The sequence below is a fragment of the Pteropus vampyrus genome, unplaced genomic scaffold (genome assembly GCF_000151845.1).
Source record: "Pteropus vampyrus isolate Shadow unplaced genomic scaffold, Pvam_2.0 Scaffold235, whole genome shotgun sequence".
Taxonomy (NCBI): Eukaryota; Metazoa; Chordata; class Mammalia; order Chiroptera; family Pteropodidae; genus Pteropus; species Pteropus vampyrus.
Window position 1 is genome coordinate 83,308 of NW_011889016.1, and position 10,178 is coordinate 93,485.

The 10,178-nt window shown below is 58.1% G+C and overlaps 1 protein-coding gene across 2 annotated transcripts in view; it reads left to right on the top strand.

Moving 5' to 3' along the window:
* The window catches only part of PDCD6 (programmed cell death 6), a 14,607-nt gene extending 6,465 nt beyond the window's left edge, over positions 1-8,142 (top strand). Inside the window, exons 3-6 of one of the 2 annotated variants that reach the window (XM_011373895.2) lie at positions 635-679; positions 1,645-1,803; positions 5,522-5,631; positions 7,570-8,142. In XM_011373895.2, coding sequence (XP_011372197.1) covers positions 635-679; positions 1,645-1,803; positions 5,522-5,631; positions 7,570-7,668 — 413 coding nt within the window. In that variant the 3' untranslated portion in view covers positions 7,669-8,142. The remainder of the gene's footprint in view (positions 1-634; positions 680-1,644; positions 1,804-5,521; positions 5,632-7,569) is intronic. The other variant, XM_011373896.2, reaches the window with a different exon arrangement.
* Positions 8,143-10,178: the final 2,036 nt, after the last annotated feature.

Below are 10,178 nucleotides of genomic sequence, written 5' to 3' on the forward strand. Positions count from 1 at the left end.
GTTGACAGATATAGTTCCAGGCGCTCACGTCTGGGACTCAGCCATCCCCACTGTAACGTACTGGGTAACTCTCGCTGCTGTTCTGAAGTGATTCGTAGAATAAATACAACCGCCCTTTCAGCCTCAAGGAAAAGAGCGTAATGCCCAGACTGTAGTTGGGGAGACATTTGAAAGCGTGGTTTGGTGGCGTGTTCTCAGAGTGCTTTGCATGACGGCACAAGGGGACCGAGGAGGTCACGCTGCCTGTGTGTAGCAGCTCTGAATGCAGCAGCCACAGAGGTGTGCTGTGCCTGTCTGGGGGACTCCAGCACCGGGGTCAGCAGTATATTTGGTGACATTCCTAGCAAAACCGAGTGCTGTCTTCTCAACTACCTGGTGGCTGAATTCCAGGAAAATTCAGTGTGTATTAAAATAAAATAATAGAAAACCATTTCTTGGTTCCGCAGTAAACCAGAGTCCCGGCAGAGCTGAGGGTTCTCCACATTGCAGGAGGCCCCTCCCACACAACCGAATGTGTCCCCTCCAAGGTCTTCATGTAGGAAGCGTACACTTACGTGTCACATGTTCCAGCCTCAGAACCGAGATTTTCCTGTGAAATTGATTTTCTCACACTCGAATCCCTGTTTGTTTTCAGGCACCTGGACTCCGTTCAACCCCGTGACCGTCAGGTCGATCATATGTAAGTAACGGCGCGGTGTCTCGCCCACATGGGCGAACGGCTGTGAGCCGCTTGTCCAGCTGGTGCATCCCGCCCCGTCCCCGCAGCCACACCCCGAGCCCCGGTCAGGCGCGAGGCCCGCTCCGCCTGCCGTGTCCCACACCGACACTTTACTGTCGGTTTCCGCACCTTCGAGGTCCCAGTCCTGGAGACCGCAAGTGCCCACGGGAGGGGGCTCTGGCCCTTGGCTGCTCACCCGCATCGTCGCCCCGTGAAAGTCAGTGAATCGTAGAGCGCTTCTTGCCAAACCAGGAGCTGGAATCACGGTCTCAGTTGACCTCGCTCCCGGAGAAGACACCAAAGGACTTATCGTTGTTGTCCTTACAGCAGTCGTGCAGGCTGAGTGTGTACATGTGTATGTTAGCCGTCTTGCAGTTGTATGTAAATGGGGCTTTCGGTTCTTTTGTATTTGGACCTGGAATTGGGCTGGTATCTTAAAATGCAAGGCAGGTCTTACTGAGAAAGCAAAGCCAGTAGAGTCTTTGTCCTCGGAGGGGGCTCTCCCGGCCACGGGCTCCTCCGAGCCTCCTGGAGGGCAGAGGGGCGCTCCAGGCCCAGAGCTAGGGGCTGGGCACTTCACTGCCCCTCGGCATCTGCCTGGCAGAGCAGGCGCTCCCTCCCGCCCATGGTCGTGCTGCCGAGTGAGGCATTCTCGTTATTGTGGCTCTGATGGTGGGTTTTGCTTGCACGTTCCTTTTCACGGGGGCTGTGGATGGGTGCCAGTCCCCACGCCCCTCACTCTGCTGGTGAGCATTGATCAGCAGCACTTGGGGATTCGCTAGCCGAGCACCGTGCTGGTCCTGTGCTGGTCCCGTAGGAAACTGGGGCTCTGGGGACACGGGGACATGGCGGCATGGGTGCGGGCCCTGCCGAGCGACCCCAAGGTTGTGTTTGCCACGCACCACTGACGCCCCTTTCCGTCTCAGCTATGTTCGACCGCGAGAACAAGGCTGGCGTGAACTTCAGCGAGTTCACCGGCGTCTGGAAGTACATCACGGACTGGCAGAACGTCTTCCGCACCTACGACAGGGACAATTCTGGGATGATCGACAAGAACGAGCTCAAGCAAGCACTCTCAGGTTTTGGTAATTCGCTGCTTTGATTGTGTGGCATGTTTCATTTTGGAAACCAGGTGCCAGTAAACATTTTTTTACTTTGTTCAACTTCCTGACTTTTTTAATCCAATATGTGAAATTTTTGTTTACATCATACAGGTTTAAGTTTTGATATTATTGGAGACTTTTGTACGGTGTTCATCCAAAATGAGATAAGGGCTATGCAATCGTTTATCTTTTGTGATTTGAGATGACACGAGCACATTGAGAATGTGGCTTTGAAACATTTTAAATCGAACAAGTGAAAAAGACAGTGTAGAGCGGCTGCTGTTTCATGGTGCATTGAAATACACAGAAAGATGAGAGCGCCCATGAGTGCAGATCCTGAGCTGCAGTGCAAATTGCATGCCTCAGGCACCGAGTCAGCACAAGCTCCCATTCTCAAGTGTGCGTCAGCCTGAGTGTGTTGTGCCACACGCCTGCCAGGCATGGGTGTGCTCACACCACATGCCTGCCAGGCTTGAATGTGGTCACAACACACGCGTGCCAGGCTTGAATGTGGTCACACCACACGCGTGCCAGGCCTGGGTGTGCCGTGCCACACGTGTGCCAGGCCTGGGTGTGCTCACACCACACGTGTGCCAGGCCTGGGTATGCCGTGCTACACGTGTGCCAGGCCTGGGTGTGCTCACACCACACATGTGCCAGGCCTGGGTGTGCTCACACCACACGTGTGCCAGGCCTGGGTGTGCTCACACCACACGCGTGCCAGGCCTGGGTGTGCCGTGCTACACGTGTGCCAGGCCTGGGTGTGCTCACACCACACATGTGCCAGGCCTGGGTGTGCTCACACCACACGTGTGCCAGGCCTGGGTGTGCTCACACCACACGCGTGCCAGGCCTGGGTGTGCCGTGCCACACGTGCGCCAGGCCTGGGTGTGCTCACACCACACGTGTGCCAGGCCTGGGTGTGCTCACACCACACGTGTGCCAGGCCTGGGTGTGCTCACACCACACGCGTGCCAGGCCTGGGTGTGCCGTGCCACACGTGCACCAGGCCTGGGTGTTCCGTGCCTTCAGGAGCGTTCGCTCGCACCTTTCAGAGTGGGTCGGCGGGCCTTCCGATGTCAGCGGTGGGTCTGAGAGGCAGTTGGAATTTCTTATTTAGAGAGGAGGAACTGAAATGTGGGTTTGCGTGGAGTTGCACTGAGACACTAATTTGGGTCAGTTCCTCTTGGCCCTGCATTCATGGGCCCGTGTTACAGAACCACTCTGTTTCGCCTAAAAGGCTGCTTATAAATGCCTTCTTGAAAAATAGAGAAGTTAGGTTATGATGTAGTACGTTCTAAGTATCTTGAGTTTAATAACATAAACTACATTTCAGTTCTTGGGGTTGTTGACGTAGCTTCTTCCTCCCTGTGTTTTTTTTCTGGCCACGTACTTCACGGCTGTCTCCCTTTTGCTGTCCTTTCCTGCCTCATGAACTCAGACCTGGCTATGCCCTTGGCGGGGGGCCGGTGGGGGCCTGGCCCGGCTGGGGTGGCCTTGGGAGGAACCAGGACCCTGCGGCAGTTCCAGACGGGTGACTCCAGTTCCACAGAGCGCGGTGGTTTCTATCCCCGTCAGGCCTGGAGACGCCAAGGCAGACAGTGGCCCAGTCCCCTGCCCCCAGTCAGACGCCAGGCCACTTGCAGCTGTGGCGGAGACACGCAGGGCAGGTGGCTGCCCCTCGCCCTGGCAGTGCCGACACCCTTCCCGACTTCCCAGCTTTTTCTGGAGGAAGTAAATGTTCTTTTGCACCATTGCTTCTGTTATTCCAAAAAGTTTCTTCCTGTGATGGGTCCGTGATCTCCGGAGCCTTCCCCAGGGCCTTGTCTTCCATGAAAGCAGCACTGTCACCCTTTGGGTGACATGGGTCATTTTGGGACATTTCTCGACTGCTAGAAGCATGCCGCAGAAGCAGAGTCCTCTTCGGATTTGACCCCTGGGAACAGGCATGTCCCTCGGGGTAACCAGGGATGTGAGGGGTGTGAGGCTGGAGCCCTCCGTGTCCTGTCAGCTCTGTGGCTCCACAGGAGCCGTGTGACTGACTGGCACACGTGCCGGATTTGATAGTCCGTCCATTCGTTTACGATTTTTTATTCTGAATGCGTCCGTGTGCCAGGCACGGCCCTCGGCCCCGTCAGCACGGAGGCCGCGGCTCCAGGGGCAAAAGTCGTGCCCACCAGGTGCTTCCCTCCCCACCCCCAGCCCGTCGGCCTCTGGCCGGTCTGATGTTTGTTATGAAAACTTGACGAAAGTAGAATGACCCCCATGTGCTCATCACTTCTTTTCAACGTTTTCCCTTGTTTTGCTGCATCTGCTCTGTCTGCAGTGGCGGTCGGGGTGCGGCCCGCGGCCAGCAGCCCAGGTCCGCCAGGGCCCCGCAGTGGGAGCGCAGGGAGCCCCTCTTGTTAGTCTTTGCTGCTGGGCTTTCACTGCAGGGACTGCGCAGAGCGGGGTGCTCCGGATGTGGCCCCTCGGGAGGCAGTCTCCTCCTGCTGTTTGCTCATCACCCGTGTTCTATTCTGACCCCGCAGTGATGGTGAGGTCTGGGCCCCTGATGGCTGTGTCCACCGTCTGGGGGTGGCGGGGTCCTGCGCGGCTGCTCTGGCCTGTCCTTTCCCAGGCTGAGCATCGCACAGCCGGCATTGTTTGCGCGTGGCCGCAGGCACGGGTGCTGGGCGTGGGGTGTTGGGCCGGGGGGGCGGGGTGCACCCCCAGGACCTGCCCTCGCTCTGAGCCAGGCCTACCCCCATGTTCTCAGCTCGCAGGGAGGGCCTGGGTTCAGGTCGCAGACCTACGAAGCACACCGGCTAGTCGGGAAGGGGCTGTCGCGTGTGCGCGTTTGCGAGTCCTTTCCATTGAGGTGTTCAGTGTCACACGGGTGACTAACTGTGACGTTCGCTCAGGCAGTAGGCGTACGCCCCTCACAAGGACTGCGGCAGGCGTGAGAAGCAGTAGGAATGTTCTGGCCCCTGATCTTGTCTCCAGATCAGCAGGGTACCGTGGGCACACGGTGGTGGGATAAAGGGGAGGAAGGAGCTGTCTCCATTTGCAGTGATCCCTGGGGTGTCCCCCACACGGGCTGCGTGTCCCCACGTCTTCAGAGCCGCCCTCCTGCTGGAGACCTTCTCAGGACCTTCTCAGTAAATGGAAAATGGAGTCGTGACTCTGCCGTAGCGTTTGGCAGCGCGTTAGCGGGCTTGAACCTGGCGAGGCTGCCCTGCGCCTTGTAACGTTCGCGTTCCTGCTGCCAGCGCGTGCGGCTCGGTGGGGAGCCTCTGTCCACTAGTGTCCGGTTTTCCAAGTGCACGTTCTGTGGAATTGGAAGCCTGGAGCGACGGCCTCTCCGCGCACTCTCTAGTGACGAGCAGCGCAGAGCTCGCTCCCGTCTGGGTTCATGACTATCGGGAAAGGGCTGTTTAAAAGGGGGACTCGCTGCATTCAAGGAACAGCCTGGCTGCCCTGTGGTGAGGTGTGGCAGGCGGGTGTGACATGGACCAGTGAGGTCACGCGGCGGCACTGCCCCCAGCTACACCCGGCCTGTCGCCTGGCACTGCTGAACAGCTTGCTTCAGAGTGCATTGGAGTGCCTTTGCTCCATGTGTCCCATCAGCCCGGGCCACTGTGTCCCCGTGGTTAGGGCGAGTCTCCTGGAGGGGGAGGGGTGTTGACCGAAGGTCCCTTTTCTCTGGTCCCTCTTCAAGGCTACCGGCTCTCCGACCAGTTCCACGACATCCTCATTCGGAAATTTGACCGGCAAGGACGGGGGCAGATCGCTTTTGATGACTTCATCCAAGGCTGCATCGTCTTGCAGGTACCGGGCCCCAGAGGGAGGGGGTCAGCGCAGCTGCGGTGGGTCTCTGGAGCTCCTGAGCCAGCCCTGCCTTTGGGGAAGCGGCTTTCTCCAGGTCCACGGGGGCGAGCAGTGCTGCTCACGCCCCTGGCGGCGTCCGTGGCCGGTCGGAGGCGCTGCTCCTCCCGTGTCCGGCTCTGGTGTTCTTGTTGTGTCTCATCCCGAGGGGATGATCGTCCCCCTGCACGGGACCTCGTGCGGGCTCTCACCTGCTCCGCCTGATCCCTGCATGGTTCTGAGGTGCGCCCCCAGAGAAGCAAGTTCGGAGCTGTGGGAGCTGCCGCCCTGCCCTGGCTGTCCCCACACGGGCCCCGTCCTGTTGCTCGGCGGGGACCCGAGTCCCATAGACTCTAGGCTTTAGAAATGCACGGAACTTTTGAATACTTGTTTGTCTTCCACAATGTCATTACTACAAATTTCAAAGACGAGCAGGGACAGCACGTGCCCGTCACGCGGGCCTAGTGCTGGTCAGCTCACGGCCGGTACTCTGGGGCGCCTTCCCTCGAAAGTGTGTTTGCTGCATGGAGGGTTCCGCAGAGCCCGCAGTGTGCGTCCCCAGGGAGGGCCCAGCTGTCCCTCACGGCCCACGGGAGGTGCAAACAGCCTGAGGGTTTTCAATGGAATTCGGGGAAACAGTCTCCGATTTTCTTCCTCATTATAAAGCGATGGAGTAGCAGAAGTGTAGTTTCGCTGGCGTCTTGACCCCTGGCCCCGTGAAGCTGGCAGGTCAGTCTGAGTGACAGCCGGAGGTCTCTGATCTCGTGTCTGGCTCTCAGGGTCTGACGAGGCTGGGTCACGTTTTCACACTGTCGTCTGAACACTTTAGGAAAGGGCGAAGTGTGAGAGTCTCCTGGCCTGTGTGTGAATCGCTCTCGGGTTAGGATTTTCGTTTGAGGTTACGGCCCGCGAGTGAACGTCTGACCCTGCACATCCGCCCGGCAGAGGCCGCTGCGCTGGCTCAGCAGCCAGGCGATGCCACCTGAGTCCTGACCTGAGTCCCGCCAGACGCTGCCCCTGGGCGAGGGCTGGCCTTCCCGCTGTGGCAGGCCCCACCCACGCTTCGAGAATGACCCTGAGCATGGACAGATGGGAAGGCCACAAGTGAAAAACTTCTTTTACCGAAAAGAGAAAGGCTTTTTGAAAATTGTTTTTGACAAAATAACATGAAAACTGGTAGGAATCTTGGAAAAATACAATTAAAACAAGAAAAATTTGCCCATTGCTCCAGCCAGAGTTCGGTGCTGCTGCTGCTGTCGGTTTCGCACGCGCTCCGGGGTGCTCCCGTTCGACGCCAAGTGGATGGTCACGTGTGTCCGGCCCGGTTTGCCGTAGCTCTTTCCGCTGCCGCAGGGCACAGGTGTGGCCCAGATCACGCGCCAGGCTTATCAGCTGGACGGCCACCAAGGTCACAGTGGACCTGGTGTTATTTTCTTGCCATGGAACGGCGGCGTATCTGTCTCCTCTAGTCGTGCGATTCTTCGGAACTTGTCCTGGTTGCCCAGCTCTGTGTTCTGGGCCAGCACGTACCTAAACATGGGGCACAGGTGGCCTCCCCTCTGCTCCTGACCCGACCTGGGGCGTTAGGCTTGTGGAAAGACTGAGATGGAACCCTGGGGTGGGGGACAACAGACAGGGGCAGCACGGACAGTTCCCGTCCTGTCACTGGGGCCTCACCTGCTGGGGACAGGTTCTGAGGAGGAACCTGGGGTCAGACCTAGCCTGGGGGTGGTGCTCAGAGGTCCCCTGCCCATGCCTCCCTGCGCTGGCCTCTGTCGGAGTGAGGGGATGTGGAGACACGATGCCTCTGAAATTGGCTTTCTAAATGTCTTTTCGCGAAATACGTTTTGTTTCTTCCGTTGAATGAATATCAAGATTTAAACATCTGTGGTTTTTTCCCAGAGGTTGACAGATATATTCAGACGCTATGATACGGACCAGGATGGCTGGATTCAGGTGTCCTACGAGCAGTACCTTTCCATGGTCTTCAGCATCGTATAACCCAGGACTTCTGCAAACAGCGACGTGATTACGGAAGAGAGACTGAAAATGCCAAACCTCTTACTTTAACGAAATGGAGCACGGACGCAGTAGACGCTGTTCTTTCTTCAGGGTTTATGTGATTGGTATTTGGGGACCCAACTGTACATATGTAGATAAGCTGATCGACGTTTTCACAGTTGTAACGGTGGTCGTATCGTTACTCAGATGCAAGCATTTGATTTGGGGCTGTTTAATTGTGCCATAAGGCGAGGTCCGAGAACGCTTCAGGTGTTCTGCATGTATAAAATTTATCATGTGCTTTCCTAGATGGTTCTAATTCTGTAGTAGAAATACCTGTATTAACCAATAAGAGTTTTGAATTAATATGTAACTTGCACAGAAAACTTTTCATGTGCCTTACTTTTTAAAAAAAGGGTTTATTGTATTCATTTGAATATGCAGCGTAAGCAATAAAGCAACGTGCCCCTGTCCCATCCGCCTCAGAAGCGCGTGCGGGGTCCGGGGCATGGCTCTGCCTGTGGAGAAGTGTGGGTACCTCCCTTCCCGTTCCAGGAGTTTAAATTTCATAAAACTTTGGACACACAAATCCCCATGTGGGTCAGCGGCGTGCAAGCGTCTGTCATCTGCTGATGGTTCACTCTGCACCTTTGCTGGCTGGTTAGAGTGTCACACATGAAGGTGGAGCTACTGGCCAGCCCACCCTGGTCGCCAGCGTGGCCCGGCCTTGCCACGTACTCACGGCATCGCTTGAGACCATTTCTGTCCCTCCCCCCAAGTGTGCTTCCGCAAACCAGGATTTGGGGTGGGGTTGCGAGGACATTAGGGTTTTGGCTGGGTGTCTGATTTGTAAATGAGTATGGGACATCAGAAATTGGGTGGCCTGAGTATCCGTGCTCGGGGGCCTGGGGGGCTGTGTAGTGGTGTTGCTGTCACTGACCACGATCTGGGGGACTCGGGCGCCTTGTCAGCTCAGTGGGGGAGGGTTCGGAGGGTTCCCAGCCTTTTACGTGTTGCCACCTCTGCGGATGCCCACATATTCGTGAGACGGAACCAGCACGTGACCCCAAGTTCTGCTTTAGAGCGGTCAACTCCCTGATCCCCAGTTCCAAATTCACAAGTACAAGCGGCCTTCAGACCCCAGGCCCTAAGCTGCAGACTCCATGAGGCCATCAGACCCTGGAACCCAGGTTCCCGACTCCGTGAGTCCCACAGCCTCTGTGTTCTCACGGACACGCTGGCCTCCACACCCCTGCGCCAGTGGCCCCGCTGCGTCCCCAGCGTCCCCATCCACGTGCCCACCCGGCCCGCCGTGGCTGCTTATTACAGGGGCCTGTGGAAGACGCCGATCCCAGGCCTGCAGCGACTCTAGGCTCAGAGCGAGGGCAGCAGGCGCGTCACCTGTCCAGCCTGGCGGTGCTCTACCGTCCACATGCTGCCTTTCCCATCCCCCCACCTCACCCACCCGCCCCACAGCTGCAGTCCCTTGGGCCTGGATCCGTCCCGGAGCCCCAGGAAGCTGGAGACCCTCGAGCTGGTCTCACAGCAGTGGCAGCTCACGGCCCTGGTGAGGTACCTTCCCCCAGGTATAGTCGGTGCTTTTCTCTGTAGGCCACTTGATGCCAGATGGTGGATGCCGAGAGGCTGTCCCCTCATATGAGCTCGTGGGGGTGTGGGTGGCTCTGCTTCCTGACGTGGAAAGGCGAGGTGGCGACTCACAAAGAGGAAGTCTGTCTACCCGCATTGGCCCGGACAGCTGTTCCACATGGGACCAGTGTGGGCTTCCCAGGTGTGTGGTGCAGATGCTCAGGTAAGGTACGTGTGCTCAGGTGCGTGGTGCAGATACTCTCACGTGAGTGTCAGAGATACAGACAGGTGTGTAGTGCAGGCACCCATGTGAGCCTCAGTGGGAGTCGGGTGTGGCCAGTGGAGGCACGGTGAGGAGTGGGGCCAGTGGGGACCTGGGGGATGGTGACTGGGGTGGAGTGTGTGGCAGCGACTCGGGCTGGGGGGTGGGGACAGGGCCCTGTTCTGGAAGGCGGGAGAGGCAGGTTGGCTGAGGGCTTGGGGGCCCTGCTTGGGAGCCGGGCTGCCTGAGAGCTAAGCCGGGTGCCTCACCGTCAGAACAGGAAGGACGTGCAGCAGCCTGGAGCCGCGGCCGGCCACATGGGGGCAGCACAGTCACGCCTGGGAGGGACACTCACCCTCCCTCAGCTGCCAGCCTGGATTCACAGAAGCCGCCGAACCAGGGACAGTGGGCTTCCCGTTGTGCAGGGGGCAACAGCGCTGCAAAAAGCTGCAAAACCTAACGACTTCGGCAGCTTTGTGTCCGCGACGCTTTGCTCCAGCTGTGCCGAAGCCATGGAGTCGGAGCTGGGACAGGCACCAGCTCCATGGCGCTGCCGGCCTCAGCACGGGCACGGGGAGGCCAAGCCGGGCCAGCTGCTGAGGCCACCGCTGTCCCTGGTCCCTGTACCCTATCCCGCACAGCTCCCCATCCCCATTCCCCA